The 22,452-nt window shown below is 49.7% G+C and overlaps 1 protein-coding gene across 2 annotated transcripts in view; it reads right to left on the reverse strand.

Annotated features, from left to right (window-relative positions):
* The window catches only part of LOC120939825 (neurogenic locus notch homolog protein 1-like), an 85,374-nt gene that overhangs the window by 10,264 nt on the left and 52,658 nt on the right, over positions 1 to 22,452 (reverse strand). For both annotated transcript variants that reach the window (XM_040352203.1, XM_040352202.1), the window contains 4 exons: positions 20,767 to 20,862; positions 14,509 to 14,604; positions 5,561 to 5,656; positions 2,438 to 2,539 (listed from right to left, as the gene is read on the reverse strand). In XM_040352203.1, coding sequence (XP_040208137.1) covers positions 2,438 to 2,539; positions 5,561 to 5,656; positions 14,509 to 14,604; positions 20,767 to 20,862 — 390 coding nt within the window. The remainder of the gene's footprint in view (positions 1 to 2,437; positions 2,540 to 5,560; positions 5,657 to 14,508; positions 14,605 to 20,766; positions 20,863 to 22,452) is intronic.

Here is a 22,452-nt window from a genome sequence, read left to right on the forward strand (position 1 = left end):
CTTGTGTAATATGTTCATTTCTTATGATCATCGGCTCTATCATATCATAATGTGGAATTTATTTTCCCAATCGAACTATTGCAGGGAAATATAACATTAAAGGCCTCTAGATGGCGCTGAAGATCACAGGAAATAATGGTTTCAGGAAAAATGCAGCAAGAAATCATGATGACTGGGTAAGTGCTTACATTCAGGCACCCATTTTTTTATTTTATTTTTTAACTAGGCCCCATACATATTTTTTTTTATTATTTTTTTTATTATTTATTTATTTTGTATCTATTTTGTTTAGTTTTATTCTATCCGTTAGGAGGAAAAAAAATCACACTGTTGTGAATGGAGCCTTAATGGAGAAGCAGCTACTGTCAACACAATAAATCAACCAATAAACACTGCTTAGATGCCAGATAAAGGGACACAAATTAACATTGGCCCGGATTCAGGTAGCAATTGCGCCTGCGTAACCATAGTTACGCAGCGCAATTGCTGACTTGCGCCGGCGTAACGAGTTCTCCTGATTCAGAGAACTCGTTACGCCGACTGCAGCCTAAAATCTGCGTGGCATAAGGCTCTTATGCCACGCAGATTTTAGGCTGCATTCTTGCGATGACCGCTAGGGGGCGCTCCCATTGTGGTCAGCGTATAGTATGCAAATTGCATACTTACGCCGATTCACAATGTTGCACGCCCCCTGCGTACGCAAGTTACGTCGGTTCCGTACGTCGTCTTTAGCGTAAGGCTGCCCCTTCTAAAAGCAGGGGCAGCCAATGCTAAAGGATACCCGGCGTTCCCGCGTCACACCATTCGAATTTGACGTTGTTTGAGTAAGTGATTCGTGAATGGCGCTGGACGCCATTCACGTTCACTTTGAAGCAAATGACGTCCTTGCGACGTCATTTGCCGCAATGCACGTCGGGAAAGTTTCCCGACGGAGCATGCGCTGTACGCTCGGCCCAGGAGCGCGCCTAATTTAAATGATTCCCGCCCCCGGCGGGATCATTTACATTGCGCGCGCTTACGCCAGGCAATTTTGCCGGCACGCCCTCGCAATTTACGGAGCTACTGCTCCGTGAATCGAGGGCAGCGCAAATTATTTGCGGGGGCGTAGGGCAAAATCGTTGCCCTGTGCCTCCGCAAATAATGCGCAAGTCGTACCTGAATCCGGGCCATTGTTTATAAACATTGCTCAGACGCCAGATAAAGAGATACAAAGTAACATTGTTACTTTTGTACTAAGGTCTTTTCAACACTGGCGCTGAGGTCCATATCCCGTGAACGTCTTTGGCGTCTCTAGCCGGATGCAGTGGCTGCATGGACACCTCGGGCCAGATTCTCAAAGGACTTACGACGGCGTATCTCCATGTACGCCGTCGTAAGTCCGAAAGTGCGCCGTCGTATCTATGCGACTGATTCATAGAATCAGTTACGCTTGAATTCGGCCAAGATACGAGCGGCGTAAGTCTCCTACGCCGTCGTATCTTGGGGTGCATATTCACGCTGGCCGCTAGGTGGCGCTTCCGTTAATTTCCGCATCGAATATGTAAATGAGCAAGATACGCCGATTCACGAACGTACGTACGCCCGTCGCTATTAGTTACGCCGTTTACGTAAGACATACGCCGCCGTAAAGTTAAAGCTGGTCTCTAGGTGGCGCAGCCCATGCAAGGTATGGACGTCGGAACAGGCGTATCTTTTTACGTCGTTTACGTAAGTCGTACGCGAATAGGGCTGTGCGTAAGTTACGTTCATGTCGTAGGCAGTGTTCGACGTATCTTAGGCTTTCTATCCGACGCATGCGCACTGGGATACGTCCACGGACGGCGCATGCGTTCGAAGCGCCATTTACGTGGGGTCATGCTTAATTTACATAAAACACGCCCACCTCTTTCACATTTGAATTACGCGCGCTTACGCCGGCTGATTTACGCTACGCCGCCGTAACTTAGGACGCAATGCTTTGTGAATACAGCACTTGCCTCTCTAAGTAGCGGCGGCGTAGCGTAAATAAGATACGCTACGCCCGCACAACGTAATGCCGCCCTACGTGAATCTAGGCCCTCATGTTTTATTCAACTGCTGATGAAAGGGATGAGCATCCATCTGTATATGATGTCATATAAATGATGTCATGATTGGCTGAGGTGGAGAGGCGGGGGAGGTGATATCATGTTCTCCATCACATCCAATCAGAGTATGTTTTGCATTCATATTGTTTGTTACTTTTTTAGTATTGAACAGCAAAAAAATGTGCAAAATGTAAAGCTCTACCTCATTTACTAAGCTGCGGAGCAAATTCCCTTGAAGAGTGCAACTGCACTCGCAAAGTTAACAGTCTATTTGCCCCAATATTCAACCCCTGTAATGGGACTTTCAGTGGGCACTATGTGATATCATAACTCAATGAAGCTGGCTTAGGATCAATGATGATGTCTCTCACCCGTTTCGCACCGAGGCCCTTGAAATCCAGCAGGACATCGGCAGATGTTGTACCCCACGCATCGGCCCCCGTTCTGGCACGGCTTCTCGCAGCGCACAGGCTCTGGAAGTGAAAAACGAGAAAGTTGTAATCATGTTTGATTTTGTTACATCATCACTGTCGGTCTTCTGATCACCAGGTCTTACACCATCCATAACCACTGAATGGCAGTCGCTTGAGGAGGGTGAAAGTCAAGAGCTCCCTGGCCTCTCAGGTCTGCTGCTTGAGGAGGGTGGGGGTCCAGAGGTCTTTTGCCTCTGTCAGGGACTTACCTCTCGGTCCTGGCGTGCGCGCATGTGCACGCATACAATCACTCAGGAAAGACAGCAGCGTCTGCCTGTAATTGTGCACCGTAGCGCGTCTAATGCGCGCGCATTGCGCCAATGGCGGGAGCGTGCGAATCAGGAGCGCGCGCGTGCACGTTAATTTGGGTTGGTGCCAAATCCCCTTTAAAAACCTGCTGGCTCCACCAACACATTGCTGTCTGATCTGCAGCTTCTGTAGTATCCTGTACCTGATTACCTGTTATTCTTACCGACCCGGCTTGTCTGACCATCCGAATCTCTCCGACCTCTGACCCTTGGCTTACTATTGACCCTGCTCCTCTGATTGCTCAACCAATGCCAGACCCTCCTGCCGGTACCTGTCACTACGCTCCAGCCTTCCGTATCTGCTACCGGATTACCCGTTGTGACCCGGCTTGTCTGATTCCGCTATTGCCTGTTGTCCTCTAACCAGCTTACCTCACCAGCTTGCTGCCGCAGTACCTGCATCACCAGTTAGGGTTGCTGACCCTCTTCCTCCGCTCCAGTGGTCTCCAGTCCCACCGCTCCAGAAGGGTTCAGCACCCAGCACCTACTTCTACGCTACTCCGGCACGCCTACCTCGCTGCGCTCCTGAGCCCGCTGTTCCCATCCCAGCGGATCGCGAGCCAGGGCTGTAAGAGAGGCCTTCTCCTGCGACTAGGCTCTGGCTACCAGGTACGTCGTACATAACAGCCTCTCCTTGGATTCTCTAGGGAAAGTTGTGTTTGAAGGGTCTAGTCCTGGACTCTCAGGCCTGCTGCTTAAGGAGGGTGGGGGTCCAGGGATCCTTTGCCTCTCCTTGGATTCTCTGGGGAAAATTGTGTTTGAAGGGTCTAGTCCTGGCCTTTCAGGCCTACTGCTTGAGGAGGGTGGGGGTCCAGAGGTCTTTTGCCTCTCCTTGGATTCTCTAGGGAAATTTGTGTTTGAAGGGTCTAGTCCTGGCCTTTCAGGCCTATTGCTTGAGGATGGTGGGGGTCCAGAGGTCCTTTTGGTCGCCGAGGAGGAGGAGGGAAGAGATGCAGAAGAATCCTCCCCCTGGAGGAAGCGCTGCCTGTGACCTTAAAGAGTTAAGTGCTGGGCTGGAGACCAACCGCCCCGGGGGGGGGTCCTGTCTGTCACATGACCGACAGAGGCGGCGTCGCATGGAATGTTTGCCCCCCTCCCCCCCCAAAGATATATACCACCAACCAAGACTGGTTAAAGGTTCTACACGGGCTTGTACGCCTATGATTCCCAGCATTCCTGCTAAGTCAAGAGGGGCTGCAGAACCTAAAGGTAGCAGTCCGTCTGGCCTATAGAATATAGACATGTGCACTGCTGAAAAATGTGTTTGTTTTAGTTTCTATCGTTTATTTACTTTTTTCGGAAAATTCTGAAAAAAAAAAATCAGAATTTTCAGATTTTCGAATTCTGTATTTTCGAACTTTGGAATTTCTAATTTTTGAAAACATAAAAAAAAAAAAAAAAGAAAAGAAAATCAGTAAAATTCGAAATAATGACTTACTAATAATTGTTAGGTATTGGAATTTCCTTTCAAATTTGGCTGTTAGTGAACATAACGAATACAAATTTATCTGAAGTTACGAATTATCTGAAATAACGAATGCCGCATCTAAACAAATGGAATGGAACAAATTAATAAATAAATAATAATACCGTATTTATCTGCATATACCGCGCGCCGGCGTATAGCGCACACCCCAAGCTGAGGAGGGAAGTTTAGGGAAAAACTTAAATTTTGGATGTCTTGCCCGGCGTCCATCGGCGGCCTTGTCCGGCGTCCGTCTGCGGCCTTGCACGGGTCTGTCCAGCCTTGCGCGGGGTCCGTCTGCTGTCTTGCCCAGCGTCCACCGGCGGCCTTGTCCGGCGTCCGTCTACGGCCTTGTGGGTGTTCGTCTGCGGTGGGGTCCGTCGAGCCTTGTGGGTGTTCGTCTGCGGTGGGGTCCGTCGAGCCTTGTGGGAGTCCATCTGCGGCGGGGTCCGTCGAGGGGTTGCAGCGTCGTGTGTTCGAATTTGGCGTGCTGTGCAGAGCCGGATTTCCTGCGCACTCGGCTTCTCTCGGCTCCTCTCGCGTGGCTGCAGGCGTGGCCGAGCCAAGCCGAGTGCGCAGTACACTCGGCTCGGACAATGTCGGAGATGTCTCAGACAATGTCGGAGACAGCGGGGATCGGCGGGGTATTGACGTATATCGCGCACCCACGATTTCCCCCTGATTTTAAGGGGAAAAAAGTGCGCGGTATACGCCGATAAATACGGTAGGTAAAAGCTTGGAATTTTTGGATTTTGGAATTTTCGAATTCCCGTTTTTCTCATTTTCGATTTTGGAATTTCTGCTTTTCTAATTTCCACTTTTTTAAAAAAAATATGGAAATTCTAAAATTCGAAATTCGGAAATGCTAAATTTTGGAAATCCCAAAATTTGGAAATTTTGGACTTAACTAATTTGTCAAAATTCGTTAAAACACTAATTCGGAATTAGCCGGTGGCAGAGGTTGAAGATACTACAAGATGCTGCTTGTTTCTGCTGTTTTCGGGTATCCTGTACCCCCAACCTTCTCTCCCTTGGACAACAAAATTGTTCTTCTTTTTCCAAATTCTTCAAAAAGAAGATTGATGGAGTGGAAGTCTGTCTGTTGTTGGGTAGGTCAGTGCCTGGGGGGCAGAAACCGGGCAGATCCCCAGTAGGAAGGTTAGGGGGGCCCGTAAAATTTGGCAACTCATTGAGGGGCCACTGCTCATCTATGCTCATCACACACCCAACGCATAGAAAATCACTCACCTATTTGGCAGCGGGCACCGAGCCACCCGCTGGGACACACACACGTGTTGACGTCAAGGCATTTCCCTCCGTTCAGGCAGGGCGGGGTACAGAGCGCTGGGAACAGAAACAAACAGATACCCAATTACATATTTCATATGATGAAAGCAGAGGTCACCTAACCATAACCCAACAGTCAGTAGATCCAAAGATGCGGACAGCTGAAGTTATGTGAAAATCTCATCTTAAAGTAAGACTGCCACCAATCAGTTGTGCTGCAGTGCAAGGAGCGTGCTGGTTACGGCGCATTCGTTCCAAAAAAAAGACATTTAAAAAACGAGCATTCAGGAGGCATCAGGATTGCCTCCTTAACACTGCGTTTAGCCACCCTCTTGAGAAGCAATCTCCCGCATGTGTAGCTCAGCATACTTCCGGTGATCTGCCGATATGGTTCCTCCTATCGGTATGGTTTCCCGCCTTGACTGTGTAGGCGCAATCCGAGCCGACGGAAATCACCGAACCTGATCAGCTGTAGCAACAGGTCCAGGGCGCCGTGGAATTCGCTGTAAGTGGTTTAGTCGGCCTCACTTCCTCGCTGCGCTCGCTCGGCCTCCTGGCTCTTTTTTTAACATCCTCCAAGTCCACGGGGATGTTAACCACTTGACAACCGGGCCTATTTTGGCACTTCTCTCCTTCATGTAAAAATCACTATTTTTTTGCTAGAAAATTAATCAGAACCCCCAAACATTATGGGCCAGATTCTCGTAGATCCGCGTATCTACGAGCGTATGCCATTAACACTACGCCGCCGCAACTTACTGGAGCAAGTGCCGTATTCTCCAAGCACTTGCTCCGTAATTTGCGGCGGCGTAGTCTAAATGGCCCGGCGTATCCCCGCGTAAATCAAAGGGAGCGGCTTGTATTTAAATTAAAGCGGTTCTCCACCCTAAAGTGGAGTCCCGCTGATCGGAACCCTCCCCCCCTCCGGTGTCACATTTGACACCTTTCAGGGGGGAGGAGGGTGCAGATACCTGTCTAAAGACAAATACATTGGTTGCGATGTGAACGTAATTAACGCACAGCCCTATTCGCGACGAGTTACGTAAACGACGTAAATGGCGGAAAAACCCAACGCTGTCCCGACGGCCATACTTAACATGGCATACGGCGGACCGACGTAAGGTTACCCCTCATATAGCAGGGGTAACCTTACACTTAAAGAAAACAACGTAAACGACGACGAGGCGGCGCAAAATCGTTCGGGAATCGGCGTATCAGGCTCATTTGCATAGACAAATGAGAAATCGTCGTAAACGCCATCTAGCGGCCAGCGTGGAATTACATCTAAGATCCGACAGTGTAAGTGACTTACACCTGTCGGATCTACGCCGTATCTATGCGTAAATGATTCTAAGAATCACTCGCATAGATACCCGGGCTCAGAAACAGAGATACGAAGGTGTATCTGGAGATACACGGTCGTATTGCTTTAGAGAATCTGGCCCCAGATATTTTGTTTTAGCAGACACCCTAGGGAATAAAATGGCGGTCATTGCAACTTTTTTTCTCGCACGGTATTTGCGCAATAATTTTTCAAACACCTTTTTTTGGGAAAAAAAAAAACGGTTTCATGAATTAAAAAATAACAAAACAGTAAAGTTAGTCCAATTTTTAGACATGTCACGCTTTAAAATTGCGCACACTCATGGAATGGTGCCAAACTTTGGTACTTAAAAATCTCCATAGGCGACACTTTAATTTTTTTTATTTAATAATATAATATTTTTGAGTTACAGAGGAGGTCTAGTGCTAGAATTGTTGCACACGCTCTAACGCACGTGACGACACCTCACATGTGGGGTTTGAACAGCGTTTACTTATGTGGGCGGGACTTGCATGCGTGTTCGCTTCTGCGCGCGAGCTACCGGGCATTTTAAAAACATTTTTATTTCATTTTACTTTTATTCCTATTACAAGGAATGTAAACATCCCCTGTAATAGGAATAGTGTGTGACAGGTCCTCTTTATGGAGAGATGCAGGGTCAATAAGACCTCACATCTCTCCTCCAGGCCTGAAAGCATGAAATCGGTGAAAAAACATTCACAGATCTCACTCCGACTGCCGCGATTGTGGCTTTGTTTACTTCCGGGTACTGGGCGTGACATCATAACGTCGCTCCCGGGCCTCCGACGGTCATAGAGATGACTGGTGACCATCTGGTCACCAGTCATCTCTATGCTTCCCCAGCCAGCGCCGGCCGATTCGCTCTCCGGGCCCCAGATGGCACGGGAGAGCCCGGAGAAGCACCGGATGGCGGCGGGAGGGGGGGGGGGCGTTCCCTCCCGCTGCCTATAAGAACGATCAAGCGGCGGAACTGCCGCTTTGATCATTCTTATTGTGCACAGAATCGGCGGCTGAAGACGGTGATATCTGAATGATGCCTGTAGCTGCACCCATCATTCAGATATCACTGCACAAATTCAAGGACGTAATTTCACGTTCGGCGGTTGTAAAGTGGTTAAGGAATGAGCCTGGATGCCGCGCATGCGCCGTGTACAGCTGATCAGGTTCGGAGATTTCCGTGGGCTCCGTCTGTCAAGCAGGGAACCATATCGATAGGGGAACTAGCTCGACAGGACACCAGCACTGCCTGTGAATCGGGATGTCTGAACTCCTGGGCATACATGGGATTTACATCATCCTACGCCAGCCAATCAAGAAGGTCTGGAGACTGGCTCCTGGAAGAGGCAGAGGAGAAGATTCCAGCACCAGGGAGGACCTGCTTTGTGTGCCATGCGGGCTCTATTGGAGGGGGTGCAAGTCCTATGACATCCACCGCTGGGAGTGCTGGTTCGGGAGGGAGCTTGGCCCGGCTCCTGCAATAGCTCAGAGTGAAGAGAAAGCCTCCCTATGGCTGCACATCCCTGAGCTCCCCATGACTATCCTCCCAGGGGCAGTACTTTTTCTGTGAATCTGGCCCTGTATTATTATGTGAGGTGGGGGGGGGGGGGTGTGACGGTATTGGTATGATATCCCCGTCAAAGATTCCCTTCTTCCATAAGAACATCACCCCAATATTCTACGAGGAGGAATATTCCTGAGATCGCCCATTAAGCCACACATTAGTCCAGGCTTACTGCTAGAACAAGACAGACTTTAATGTTATAACACACAGCTTATATGTCATTTCCAAAACTGTTACAATGACAAATCTCCGCCCCCTCACACTGGGGCTTCCATACAGATGATTAGGCAGACACGACGGAGCCGAGTCTGAAAACACATTTTCTTTAGACAATGACATCAGTGACGCTGAGTACTAGTTGTACTGAATACATTAACTAGACAACTCGACCCCGCATATAGAGAGATAATTACCACAATGAAGCAATCAGAATAATTAACACAAGCCACATAAACACAGATCTCCTTCACACAACACAATAGATCAATTAACCTTTAGAAATAGTATGGGGACATTAGCACTTCAATAACCGGATGGTAATCACAATGGCAAGCAGGGAGAATTAAACTGAGACATATAGGCAAATGTATCACAATGGCCCCCCTTTTTCTCCCTGCTCCGGAAAACCCGGTTGGACCTTCCCTGGTCCAGTAGGGTTGACGGGTTTAGAGCTTTTAGTCCGAGGTTAACTCCGTTTGGCATGACTGACCTCCCTTGGCAACTGCTTCAGACTCAGGTATGCCACCGGGTCGTCAGATCACACGCCGGTCAGTCCCCAAGTCTTTGTGCGATCTGCAAAGTCACCAGAAGTCAGTGTGAAGACGGTGAATGGGTCTGTGCGCCGCCATCTAGGTGTCCCGCTATGGGAGGGGCAGGTTATGGCTCTGAAGTGACAATCACAGGAGATTCATAAAAAGAAAAAGTTATATTTGTTGAAATGCTGTAGCACCGGTGCTCAGAGTTCGGGGGGGGGGAAGGAATCAGGGCCCCATAGGGTCAGCCACCCTCTGCTCCCGCCGCAGCCGCCAGTTCTCCTCTTTGAGCTTCTCCAGCTCCATCTCCAGTTCATGGAGCCTGGGGGGGTCAGCCTGCTGTGACCTCAGGTGGTTGTTCTCCTCCTCCATGCGGCTTATGCACTCCTCCAGCTCTATGTACTCACGGATCAGCTCCTGCTTGCTCATGTTCTGCAGGCTCTCCACGTGGTCCTTCATCATCAGGAACTGGGTGGTGGTGTAAGGGGCCACCGGTGGGCCCTTGGCGAACATCTCGGCCCGCATCTGGGACACCCGCTGCGACTCCCTCTCCTCCAGTCGCTTCTTCTCCTCCCAGGTCAGCTTGTTATACGGCTTCCAGGACCTCTTCTTCTTGGGGGGTAGCCGGCGGTGCCTCTTTCTGCCCAGCTCCCTCCAGGGCCCCTCCGGCTCATGGCTGTCGCCCATGACCAGCTGACAATGGTGTTCCCTGTTGTCCATAATACCAGATTGTACCGTGAGGACTTCGTAAATGGTGTCCAATGGTTCTTCCGGACCCAGCTCCTGGAGATCCCAAGCCGAGTCTACACAATGGGCTGCTGCTGGTGGGCGGTACCCCGGTTGAGACCAATTTGACCTGGTGTTGTCGTTCAGGGGGCAATTCTGCTTGAAGTGACCCAGCTGTTTGCACCGGAAGCAGCGTTGTTCGTTGTCCTCCTGGCGTGGATAGCGAGGGCTAGATGTCACCGGTCTGTTAGGAGGTTGGTATCTAGCGGCTGGTGGGTGTGAGGGCACCGTTGGTCGTGGAGGTTGTACCCGTGGTGTGACCTGGTTTGTCTTGCGAGTATCCGCATATTCATCCGCCAACTTTGCGGCCTCTGGTAGAGTCATGGGCCTGCGATCTCTCACCCAATCTTTGACGTCCGTCTGGATGTGATTGTAAAATTGCTCCAGGAGCATTAGTTGCAAAATGTCCTCTGCGGTGGTGGCCTGGTTGCTGTTAACCCAGTTAGAGGCCGACAGGGACAACTGGCATGCCCATTCCGCGTAAGAGTCTTTCGTGGTTTTGCGTGAGTCCCTGAACTTCTGTCGGTGGGACTCTGGGGTTACTGCATAACGAGCCAGGAGCGCTTCTTTAACCCGGGCGTAGCTATGGATATCCTGATCTGGCACGGTCCGGAAAGCATCAGAAGCTTTGCCTGACAGTTTGCCTGACAATATTGCAACCCACTCTCCTCTAGCTATTCGGTGCAGGTTACATTGTCGCTCAAAATCTGCCAGGTAGTGATCAATTTCACAGTCCTTTTCATCAAAAGCTTTAAAAGCGCTAAACGGAATCTTCCTTGTGTCTGCTGTGCTGTACTCACTGTTTGGAGAATGTGCGGCTGCTTGTTGGACTGCTGCCAGTTTTAACTGTAGCTCTGCGTCTCTTATTTGTTTAGCCTTCTGTAGTTCTGCGTCTCTTATTTGTTTATCCTTCTGTAGTTCTGCATTTACTAACAGGTCCATCACTTTCAGCACCACATCCGGCGTTGGGTTCGGGCCGAACCATGCTAGCTTCTCTCTCATTAGCTTGTTGGCTGGCGATTCCTCCTCCTGAATCACTGGTCTCTCCATCTCTTGTACTGCTGGCGTTGCTGCAATCCCGTCCTCCTGGTCTATCTCCATTGATTCTGCTATGATGACCCGTTCGGTTTTGTTGCTAGCAATCCTTCCACGAACTTCCAGTAGTTCTTCCAGTGTCTGCTTGGAATCCCGGGTGTAAAGGAGAGTAGAAGGGAAAATCCCGCTGCTGCCAACCAATTTGTGACGGTATTGGTATGATATCCCCGTCAAAGATTCCCTTCTTCCATAAGAACATCACCCCAATATTCCACGAGGAGGAATATTCCTGAGATCGCCCATTAAGCCACACATTAGTCCAGGCTTACTGCTAGAACAAGACAGACTTTAATGTTATAACACACAGCTTATATGTCATTTCCAAAACTGTTACAATGACAAATCTCCGCCCCCTCACACTGGGGCTTCCATACAGATGATTAGGCAGACACGACGGAGCCAAGTCTGAAAACACATTTTCTTTAGACAATGACATCAGTGACGCTGAGTACTAGTTGTACTGAATACATTAACTAGACAACTCGACCCCGCATATAGAGAGATAATTACCACAATGAAGCAATCAGAATAATTAACACAAGCCACATAAACACAGATCTCCTTCACACAACACAATAGATCAATTAACCTTTAGAAATAGTGAGGGGACATTAGCACTTCAATAACCGGATGGTAATCACAATGGCAAGCAGGGAGAATTAAACTGAGACATATAGGCAAATGTATCACAGGGGGGTCTTGGCGCTGCGAGGAGATTGAGGGGATTTGTGTTGGGAGGGGGAATTTGGAGGGAGGAAGGGGATATAAATTGTTCTACGAGGGGAAAATTGGGGGGCATTTGTGCTAGGAGAGGGGATTCAGAGAGGGAGGGCGTGTACTCGGAGGGGAAATTTGAAGGGTAGAGGATTTGTGCTAGGAGGGGTAAATGGGAGAGGGGGAAGAATTGTGCTGGGAGGGGGGTTTGGAATGGCGGAAGGAGAGTACTTGGATGGGAGATTTTAGGGATACAGGAGTTGTGCTAGGAGGGGGGGGATTTTTTTTTGGGGGGGGGGCATTTGCGCTGGGGGATGGGGGAATTTGTGCTTAGGGATAAGCATGCAGATTAGTGCTAAATTTTCAGGGGGGGGGGGGGCAGGGTGGTAGATTTTTGCTGACAAATAATGCTCAACCATCTTGGGGGGGGGCAGTTTAGCATGTTTGCCCTAGGCCGTAGATGACCTTGTCACTGGCTGGAGATAAAGATGGACCCAGCTTTTAGAAATCCATAAGGTTTCATATAGGGTTGTCCCGATACCACTTTTTTAGGACCGAGTACAAGTACCGATACTTTTTTTCAAGTACTCGCCGATACCGAATACCGATACTTTTTTTTAAATGTGTCCCCAAATGCAGCCATGTCCCCCCACAAATGCAGCCATGTCCCCCCACAAATGCAGCCATGTCCCCCCCATATATGCAGCCATGTCCCCCCCCATATCCAGCCATGTCCCCCCCATATCCAGCCATGTCCCCCCCATATGCAGCCATGTCCCCCCCATATGCAGCCATGTCCCCCCCATATCCATCCATGTCCCCCCATATCCAGCCATGTCCCCCCATATGCAGCCATGCCCCCCCCCATATCCAGCCATGTCCCCCCATATGCAGCCAAGTCTCCCCCCATATCCAGCCATGTCTCCCCCCATATCCAGCCATGTCCCCCCCCATATCCAGCCATGTCCCCCATATGCAGCCATGTCTCCCCCCATATCCAGCCATGTCCCCCCCCCATGCAGCCATGTCTCCCCCCCATATCCAGCCATGTCCCTCATTTGCAGCCATGTCTCCCCCCATATCCAGCCATGTCCCCCTTACCTGCATCCCGCCACATCCCCGCTGCCGCTGACTGGTTAATACGCGCGGGGAACATCACAGCTTTCATTTGAATAGCTGTAATTATTCGTGCCGCGCTGCGTATAGACACTCCCCCTTGCTCGGGATTGGACAGTTCACCCGAGCAAGGGGGAGTGTCTATACGCGGCGCGGCGGGAAAGACTACAGCTATTCAAATGAATGCTGTAATGTTCCCCGCCTGTATTAACCAAGTGGCGTTGGCAGCGGGGATGCGGCGTAGCGGCGCGATGCGTCGGCGGCGGTGGCGGGGGGTGGCGCTAGTATTCTATTTCGGTATCGGGGGTATTTGCGGGAGTGCGAGTACTCCCGCAAATACTCGGAATCGGTCCCGATATCGATACTGGTATCGTATCAGGACAACCCTAGTTTCATATTTTATTCTGGGGGGGGGGGGGGAACCATGGTTTGAATATATTATCTTTTTTTGGAGGATGAAATGTCTATAGGATGTGGAGGAGGAGTGCTGGAACCAAGGAGGGCCCAGGGACCCCGTCTTATATCCTGAGCCAAGGACCTCATGTAGGCAGAGGCAGCTCTAGGGTTTGTGAGGCCTTAGGCAAAATTTAGACACGAGGCCCCACTCACATCACCAAAATGGGAATAAAATTTAAGCAAGAAAAATGGCCGCAGAAAGATGCACAGATCTAGCACACAGGTGATCAGCACCCTCCTCACCCATCAGATATATGCAGCCAATATTACATCTGGGACCCAGCAAGGTGACAGCAGGGAACAGAAAACACAGGGCAGAGCCGGAGGTGGTGGCATGCCATCCCGGTGATTAATCACAGGCAAATTAGACGGCCATGACTTCTTGTGGAAAAAAAATTAGACGGCCACGAGGCCCCTGTGGGTGCGAGGCCTTAGGCGACCGCCTAATTTGCCTAATTAGAGAGCCGCCTCTGCATGTAGGCCATGGAATTGAGATGTTTGAATGGCACTGCCTCGGTATCAGTTATGTTACAGATTTTTTTAGAAAGGAAGCAAAATCACCTTCTTACATTGGAATTAATGTACCGTATTTATCGGCGTATACGCGCACTTTTTTGCCCTTAAAATCAGGGCAAAATCGTGGGTGCGCGATATACGCCGAAACTCACTTCCCGCTATGTGTTTGAACGCGGCCGCTGACATATACCGAGCGCAGTACACTCGGGTACAGTCGGCCATGCTCGGCACCCCTCGCGGTTATACGAGAGAAGCCGAGAGGAGCCGAGCGTGCCCGAGTGTACTGTGCTCGGTATATGTCGTGGCGGCGGTGGCATTCAAACACAGCGTGGGAAGCGGGGATCGGCTCAGAGACCAGCGCGGGAGAAGCGGGGAGGACACCACAAAGGCCGCAGACGGACGCCGGGCAAGACACCAAAACTATAAGTAATAAAAAAAAAATTCAGGAATTTCACGTCCAGATTAGGGGTGCACGCTATACGCCGGTGCGCGCAATAGGCCGATAAATACGGTATCTACATTTATAGCAACCCAGACATGAAGTACCCAACCTAGAAAAGTAACATACGTGTCAGACATTGCTCTCCGCTGTATCCCGATGGGCACTGGCAGGTGTTTGGGGCCACACAGCGTCCGCCATTACCACATGGCAACTCACACACAGCTAGAGGAGAAAATGAGATCGTTAGACAAAACTCCCCTGCAACGATATGGGTTATAGTGTTATTGTACCCATCACATTATTAGAGGATCATACATTGGAGTGAAATAAAACAAAAGGGGTGTATTTATAGTAAATCCATCAAATGCATTTGCACGGCCGCTAGGAATAATCCCCCTAATGTATCTATTGGGCCGGATTCTTAAAGCACTTACGCCGATGTATCTTCTGATACGCCGCGTAAGTTCACGGATGCGCCGTCGTATCTATGCGCCTGATTCTTAATACAAGATACGCCTGAAATTTGGCTTCATCCGACCGACGTAAGTTTCCTACGCCGTCGGAGCCTGGGCGCATATTTACGCTGGCCGCAAGGGGCGCTTCCATTGATTTACGCGTTGAATATGCAAATGACCGAGATACACCGATTCACGAACGTACTTGCGCCCGTCGCAGTAGTATACGCCGTTTACATAAGGCTTACGTCCGGCGTAAACTTATTCCACCACATAGGAGGCGCAAGCCATGCAAAAGGTATGGACGACGAAACAGCCGTCGTATTTTACGTCGTTTACGTAAGTCGTACGTGAATGGGGCTGGGCGTAGGTTACGTTCACGTCGTAGGCATTAAGCCATCGTATGTTAGGGAGTAAATTCGACGTGATTCTGAGCATGCGCGCGCATGCGCCGTTCGTTCGGCACCATCATTTGCATGGGGTCGAGCTTCATTTAAATGGATCACGCCCACTTCCTTCCTACTTTGAATTAGGCGGGCTTACGCCAGACAATTTAGGTTACGCCTACGCAACGTTGGGAGCGAGTGCTTTGTGAATACTGTTCTTGCCTCTCAATGTTACGTCGGCGTAGCGCATATGAGATGCGATACGCCCGCACAAATATACGCCGATCTACGTGAATCCGGGCCATTATGTTTATTTCCTATGATCATCTGCTCCATCTAGTGGCCATAATGCGCTATTTTGCTGATTCATTCTTTACCAGCTTCTCTCAACCTTTTTAGCCCGACGAAGCCTTGCAGTAATTTTCAGGTCTTGGGGAACTATTCTAAAAGGGAAATCATTGGTGAGTATGTAGGCGGGGTGCAGCGCGGTGTGGTGGCAATAATACACTCAGTCCATGTTTCCTGGCTGTTTTGTGCCCAAGCAGGCAGATGTCCAGAGAGGTTGCAAGCCCTATGCTTTACCTTCTTGTCAGGAACCTTTCCCTGCCACTAGTTCTGTCCCTACCAGGTGGGATACCTGTCCCTTCTCTACCAACTTTTTTCCTCTCTTTTCTTTTACCCCCCCCCCCTTTTTAACCCCCCCCTTTTTTTCCTTCCTTTTTTCTTTCCCCTCTGTGTTCCCCTTTTCATCTCTCTCCCCTCTTTCCTCTCTTTTTTGCATTTTTTTTCTTTCTTTTGTTTATCTCCTTTGTAAAGACCCCTTGCTCTCTCATCTCTGCTCTGCTCTTGTTTCACTTTTTCCTTGCTCTGCTCGCTCTTCCCCAGCCTCGCTCCTACACACTCACACTTTCTTCTCACTCTGTGGTTGCCTAATGCGGTGCCGGCCGTACATCACTGGTTTCCGTGACGACGGCGGCCCCGCAGCTAGGCACCCCCCCCCCCAGTCTTCCTGTTATGGGCACGTGCAGGGACGATAACTAGGGTCACAGGCGCCTGGGTGCAGAAATATTTCTATAAAATTAGCGGCGCTTTACCGCCGACGCCCCCACACTGTCAGTGTGAAAGGGCTCTTGGTGCATCTCATTATATATCACATCTGTAGATGGACTACTGAGGCACAGGAATGGGCAGGGGCTGTGTATCCTAAGCAATCTATCATGCCATAAAACATCTAGAGCAGGGGCAGCCCAGAGCACGTGTAAAGGGATGCTGGGGATGCCTGAACACTGTGACTCACCTCTGTTCTCTCTCTGTGCAGCCCAAGATAGAGATGGGAGGGGGAGGCATTCCAACTGGAGTTGGTGGAGACAGTGCGGGATCCAAGACTCCCAGTGTTAGGAATTCATTCCTGCACATCAGCACTCAGCAGCCACTGAAAACTAGAACCCTTGTGTCAGGAAGAGGAACGGCCCCTCCCCCGAGCACTGCCAGGCTGGACATGCTGCCCTATGCTCACACATCAGTTCTGGATGGACACACACCTATGCTCAGAACACTAGTTCTGGACGGACACAAACAAGGAGAGAAGGAGGGAGGGGAGAACTCTGTCACTTCGGCGCCCCCACCTCTGCAGGCGCCTGGGTGCAAAGCATGTGTGGCATACGTGGCACGCCGTGATTGGCGGCCAGGGCTGCTGACTAGCAATGGGACCACTGGGTCCTAGTGGCGTTGTGCTCCGATCTGAGCCATTTGGCTAGTGTACCCTATCTAGTGCTCGCACACCTCGTATGCGGGCTGCATGCCGTGATTTTTAGGTTTTAGTGCCCCTGCCTACTTTAAGTTACTTTGGGCCAGATCCACAAAAGGGATACGCAGGCGTATCTACTGATACGCCGTTGTATCCCTGTTTCTATCTATGCGGCTGATTCATAGAATCAGTTACGCATAGATATTCCTAAGATCCGGCAGGTGTAATACTTTTACACTGTCGGATCTTAGGATGCAGTACCTCGGCCGCCGCTGGGGGCATTTCTCGTCAAAATTCCGCGTCGGGTATGCAAATTATCACTTACGGAGATCCACAAAGCTTTTTCCCTTCGTTTTTTTTTCCGTAAGTGTTAGTTTGTCGTGGCAAAATTAGGGCTACTTTTACAAAGTGTAAACTTAGTACACCATGTAAAAGTAGACCCTTCTTTCCCGCGTCGCTGTCAAATTTAAAAAAAAAAAAAAAAAATTCCCGCCGCAACTCTTTTTTTTTCTTTTACGCCCGTCGCGATTCTGAAAACTCGGCGCAACGTAACTTCGCGCAAAGCACGTCGGGAAAATCGCGTCGGGAGCATGCGCAGTACGTCCGGCGCGGGAGCGCGCCTAATTTAAATGGGACTCGCCCCATTAGATTGGGCACGCCTTGCGCCGGACAGGTTTAAGTTACACCGCTGCAAATTTTTAGGTAAGTGCTTTGTGGATCGGGCACTTAGGTAGAGATTTTGCGGCGGTGTAACTTAAATCCGAATATTTAAGTTGCGCCCGCTGTACGTGGATCTGGCCCCTTAATACCTATTAGTTTTTAACACTTTCTGGCGAGGGTCATATTGACGTCACAGGGAGGGGGGTGTGACCTTTTTATTTCATCTTTCACATGTTTTGATTGGTGGCTGTTGTATTTATATTCTGCTTTGACACTGTTGCACCTTATCACACACCTGATGAAGGGGTCCTGCGCGGCTCCGAAACCTTGCACTTTCTTTTGTGATGTGATCACCTTTCGTTAAAACTTTTGGACGAAAATTGTCGATCCATGGTGTACTGGCGAATATGTACGCTTGTTTGATGTTTCCAGAACCCAACTGGTAATCGCTGCAGCACCCACCATTTTATGAGCCATATCTACCAGGAACATGTGCGATAGGAATATTAATTAGACAGGAACCTTTCCCTGCCACTAGTTCTGTCCCCACCAGGTGGGATACCTATCCCTACTCTACCAACTTCTAAAATGCATGCAAAACCTGGGAGCCAGGGCTTAAAAAGGCTCTGCCTGACACAAGATGGCTGCTAGAGTCACATGGGGTGGCAGCATCCAATGGGATAGCTTCCCCAAGAAACCATAGAGCAACCCTTTTCATCTTGACTTCCTCTCCAACTGCAGTGCCGCTGTGGAAGAATGCAACCTGCAGTGAACAAAGTAGACTGTACCTGCCTACAAGTAGGAAAAAATGCCCCTTATTATTGGTGGGAAGAACGTCCCCTATTGCAGTGGTGGTCTGAAAGCCACCCTTATAGACAGTTCTGGGTTCATGCAGCTGGCTCCGTCAAGTGGCATTGGCCCTTGCCCTGTTGCTGTGGTGCTTTATTTACACATCACAAGCCCAGAACTCTGTGTGTGTGATGGTGTCTGCTCCCCGCCTCTCTGTTTCCTTGCCTGACCCAGCTCTGCTATACCTGTCTTGGATTCCCTTGTTGCTGAACTCTGCCTTGTACCCAAATTACTCTTTTGATTGCCACCTGAACTTGCCCTTGGATGGTTTACTGGACTGGGCTTGTTCACCACCTGCCCTCACCTAGGAACTGTCAATTGGATTAGGCTTGTTTGCTCCCTACCCTGACCCTGGAACTGTTTTCGGACTCTACTTACCTGCTACCTGCTCTGACCCTCAGCTGTCCACTACTTGACCAGTCTTGAAACTACAGTTACCCTTCTTTCTCTCATTCACTCAGTCCTGGTGCCATCTAGCCAGGAACTAAAGCAGGGGCGTTGCTAGGTGGCAAAAAGACCAGGGGCTTCAGCCCGAAGTCCGAGGCTGGCACCGGGGGGGGGGGGGGGATCCGGGGTGGTCGTGGAGCGGGGTTTTTTAGCTGGGCGGTGGGGTTTTGTGGCGGGGGTAAGCTCACTTGCTGCCTGGCTTACCAGTGCCCATCAATGATGACCACTAAACTCACCTACCTGACACACTGACCTACCTGACCTCACCTACCTGACATACATACACTCACCTCACCTACCTGACATACATACACTCACCTACCTGATATACATAGACCTACCTTACATACATACATACACTGACCTACCTGACATACATAAACTGACCTCACCTACCTGACATACATACACTCACCTCACCTACCTGACATACATACACTCACCTCACTTACCTGACATACATACACTCATCTCACCTACCTGACATACATACACTCATCTCACCTACCTGACATACATACACTCATCTCACCTACCTGACATACATACACTCATCTCACCTACCTGACATACATACACTCATCGCACCTACCTGACATACATACACTCATCTCACCTACCTGACCAGGAGACAGACTATGGCCCAGATTCTCAAAAGAGATACGACGGCGCATCTCCAGATACGACGTCGTAAAGTTACGACGTTTACGTTAGGCTTTTCCAGGCGGAAAGAAGCCCCTGGGTCTATGAGGCGCAGTCAATGTTAAGTATGGCCGTCGTTCCCGCGTCGAAAATTAAAAAATGTACGTTGTTTGCGTAAGTCGTCCGTGAATGGGGCTGGACGTCATTTACGTTCACGACGAAACCAATGACGTCCTTGCCACATCATTTGGAGCATTGCACACTGGGATATTTTAGGGACAGCGCATGCGCAGTTCGTTTGGCGTGGGGACGCGCTTCATTTAAATGAAACACGCCCCCTCCCCGCCGAATTTGAATTCCGCCGGGTGATTTACGCTACGCCGCCGCAACTTTACAGGCAAGTGCTTTGAATAAAGCACTTGCCTGAAAAACTTGCGGCGGCGTAACGTAAATGAGATACGTTATGCCCGCACAGAGATACGCCGGTCTCTGTGAATCTGCCCCTATGTGTCCTGCAGTTCAGCTCAGCCTCAGCCATAGAGTGCGGTGTGCGGCGCGCCCATCATGTGTGATGGCAGGCAAGCAGCCAGAGGAGGAGAGCAGGAGAGGAGAGCCTCTGAGCGGGGATCTCGCAGTGATGTGGCACTGCGGCATTGTAATTCTCGCCTTCTGGAGCCTGCGGCACCTATGATGCACATCACACGTCCTGTGGTCCCGGCATTGGACCTGTGGGACATCCATCATAGGCGTGGCAGGCACCAGAAGGCGGGACCTGCTATGTCACTCGGCAGCGCTCGGGATCATAGCGGTCCCCGCTCTGCGGCGCTCGGGGCTGACAATTATACGGTGCATTCCTGAGACCCAGGGCTTTTCGGGGACCCATTCGGGGCTCCACCCCCCCCCTCTAGATGCCTCTGATTACTATAGTATTGTGTTATAAGACCTGGTGGCAAGTATCGGTAGGCCTGCAGGCTGCTTGCCATGTCCTAAAATGGAAGCACAGCTGAGACCTTGCACCCAAGTTTCTATGGCAAAGTAGACGGAATGGTGGCGCACTGGTAATTCAGTTAATCAAAAAAAAATCTGTAATGGTAAACATTAGTAGTGCTGCTGACTGGTTGAGTAGCTGAACCCTGACTGTCTCTGCTGAGGACCACTGACACAACCTCACATACCTTCCATGATGGAGATGGCCTACCTGTCTGGCACCCAGGACCCGTCCATCCCGAGGGACAGGCACACATGTTGTGTCTCATGCAGGTTCCTCCATGGGCACAAGGCGGGGAGCACATGGCTGAAAATAGAAACTTGGAGGTCAGCACAGCAGCAGAGAGGATAGAGATACTACTGTTAGCAGATGAAGATGGACAATCCTCAGCCTAGATATACCTATGTGGTTGTGTACATATGTGGTTCTCTGTACAGCACTGCGGTATATGTCAGACCTATTTAAATGTATAATAATAATAGTGTGTGACTTTGGGGGGACATTAGAGTGTAAGCTCCTCTGGTACAGAGACTGGCTCAGTGTTCTCTGTACAGCACTGCGGTATATGTCAGAGCTATTTAAATGTATAATAATAATAATAATCGTGTGTGACCACAGGACATTAGAGTGTAAGCTCAGAGGCGTATCTGGTGAAAATGGCGCCTATGGCAAGCACTGAAACTGCGCCCCTGTCGAAACATTTGAAATTGAAACACATCTTTAAAATAACATTAACACAGATGCATTAATGGCTGAAGAGTGGCAGTACATTAGTCCCCCCTCCCCATGCTGCATAGTACAGAAATTCTAAGTAATAGGTAGCGTACTAACATTGGTAATGCCCCTCTCAGCCTCCTCCCCTCCCCCAATCGGATCTAGACACGTAAAGTAACAGACTACTAAGCTAACTAGAAAAAGTGTCTCAAAATCAAAATCCATATGAGTCTCAAAAGCCCTGTACGACCACTCTGCATTAATCAAGCGGGAAAGGAAAGGTATACCTAGAGCCCCACCCACCCACTTATAGACTTCTATATTGAAGGAAGCATTGGAGTGTAAGCTCCTCTGGTAAAAAAAAAACTGATGTGACTGGCTCAGTGATCTCTGTACAGCACTGTGGTATATGTCAGAGCTATATACAGGCATACCCGGCTTTAAGTACACTCACTTTACATACACTCGCGAGTTAGGACATACACATGCGTGTATGTAAAGGGCCTCACAAGTACTGTACAGACATTTTGCAGCCACAGTAGAAGGAGCTGAAGCTCAGAGAGCATAGCCTTCCCTGTTCCAGTGTGCCCCTGACAGCCCCACTACAGCCCCGAGACCTCAAATACAGCCCCCTGATCCTCCACTACACCCTAGAAGAGAAAAAGGGTATTGTTTCACTTTAAGTACATTTTCATTTTACAAACATGCTCTGGTCCCATTGTGTACTTAAAAGTGAGGTATGCTTGTAAATTTATACTAATAATAGTATGTGACTGTGGTGGGACATGAGATTGTAAGCTTCTGTGGTGCAGAGACTGATGATGACTGACTCAGTGTTCTCTATACAGCACTGCGGTAAATGTCAGAGCTATATCAATGATAAACTATAATAATGTGTGACTGTGGGGGTGTCAGGGCTGGGCTCAGCCCTTCCCTCTCTGAGCTGGCCGCTCAGCTGTCGGTTAATTGGCAGCTCCTATCTCTCCACAGTGACTCACCTGTTAATGATTTCCTGCTCATCAGTCCTGATTACTTAAGCCCTTCAGCCCAGATGATCTCTGCCTTCGCCTGGTCAACATCACAGAGACTCTCTCCTGCGTGCCTGTTAAAGACTTGCTTGGCTGATGTTCCTTTTCATTCCAGATCCTGCTTGCTGTTTCACTACGCTGATCCCTGGCTTCC

This window comes from Rana temporaria, chromosome 5, assembly GCF_905171775.1.
Source record: "Rana temporaria chromosome 5, aRanTem1.1, whole genome shotgun sequence".
Lineage (NCBI taxonomy): Eukaryota > Metazoa > Chordata > Amphibia > Anura > Ranidae > Rana > Rana temporaria.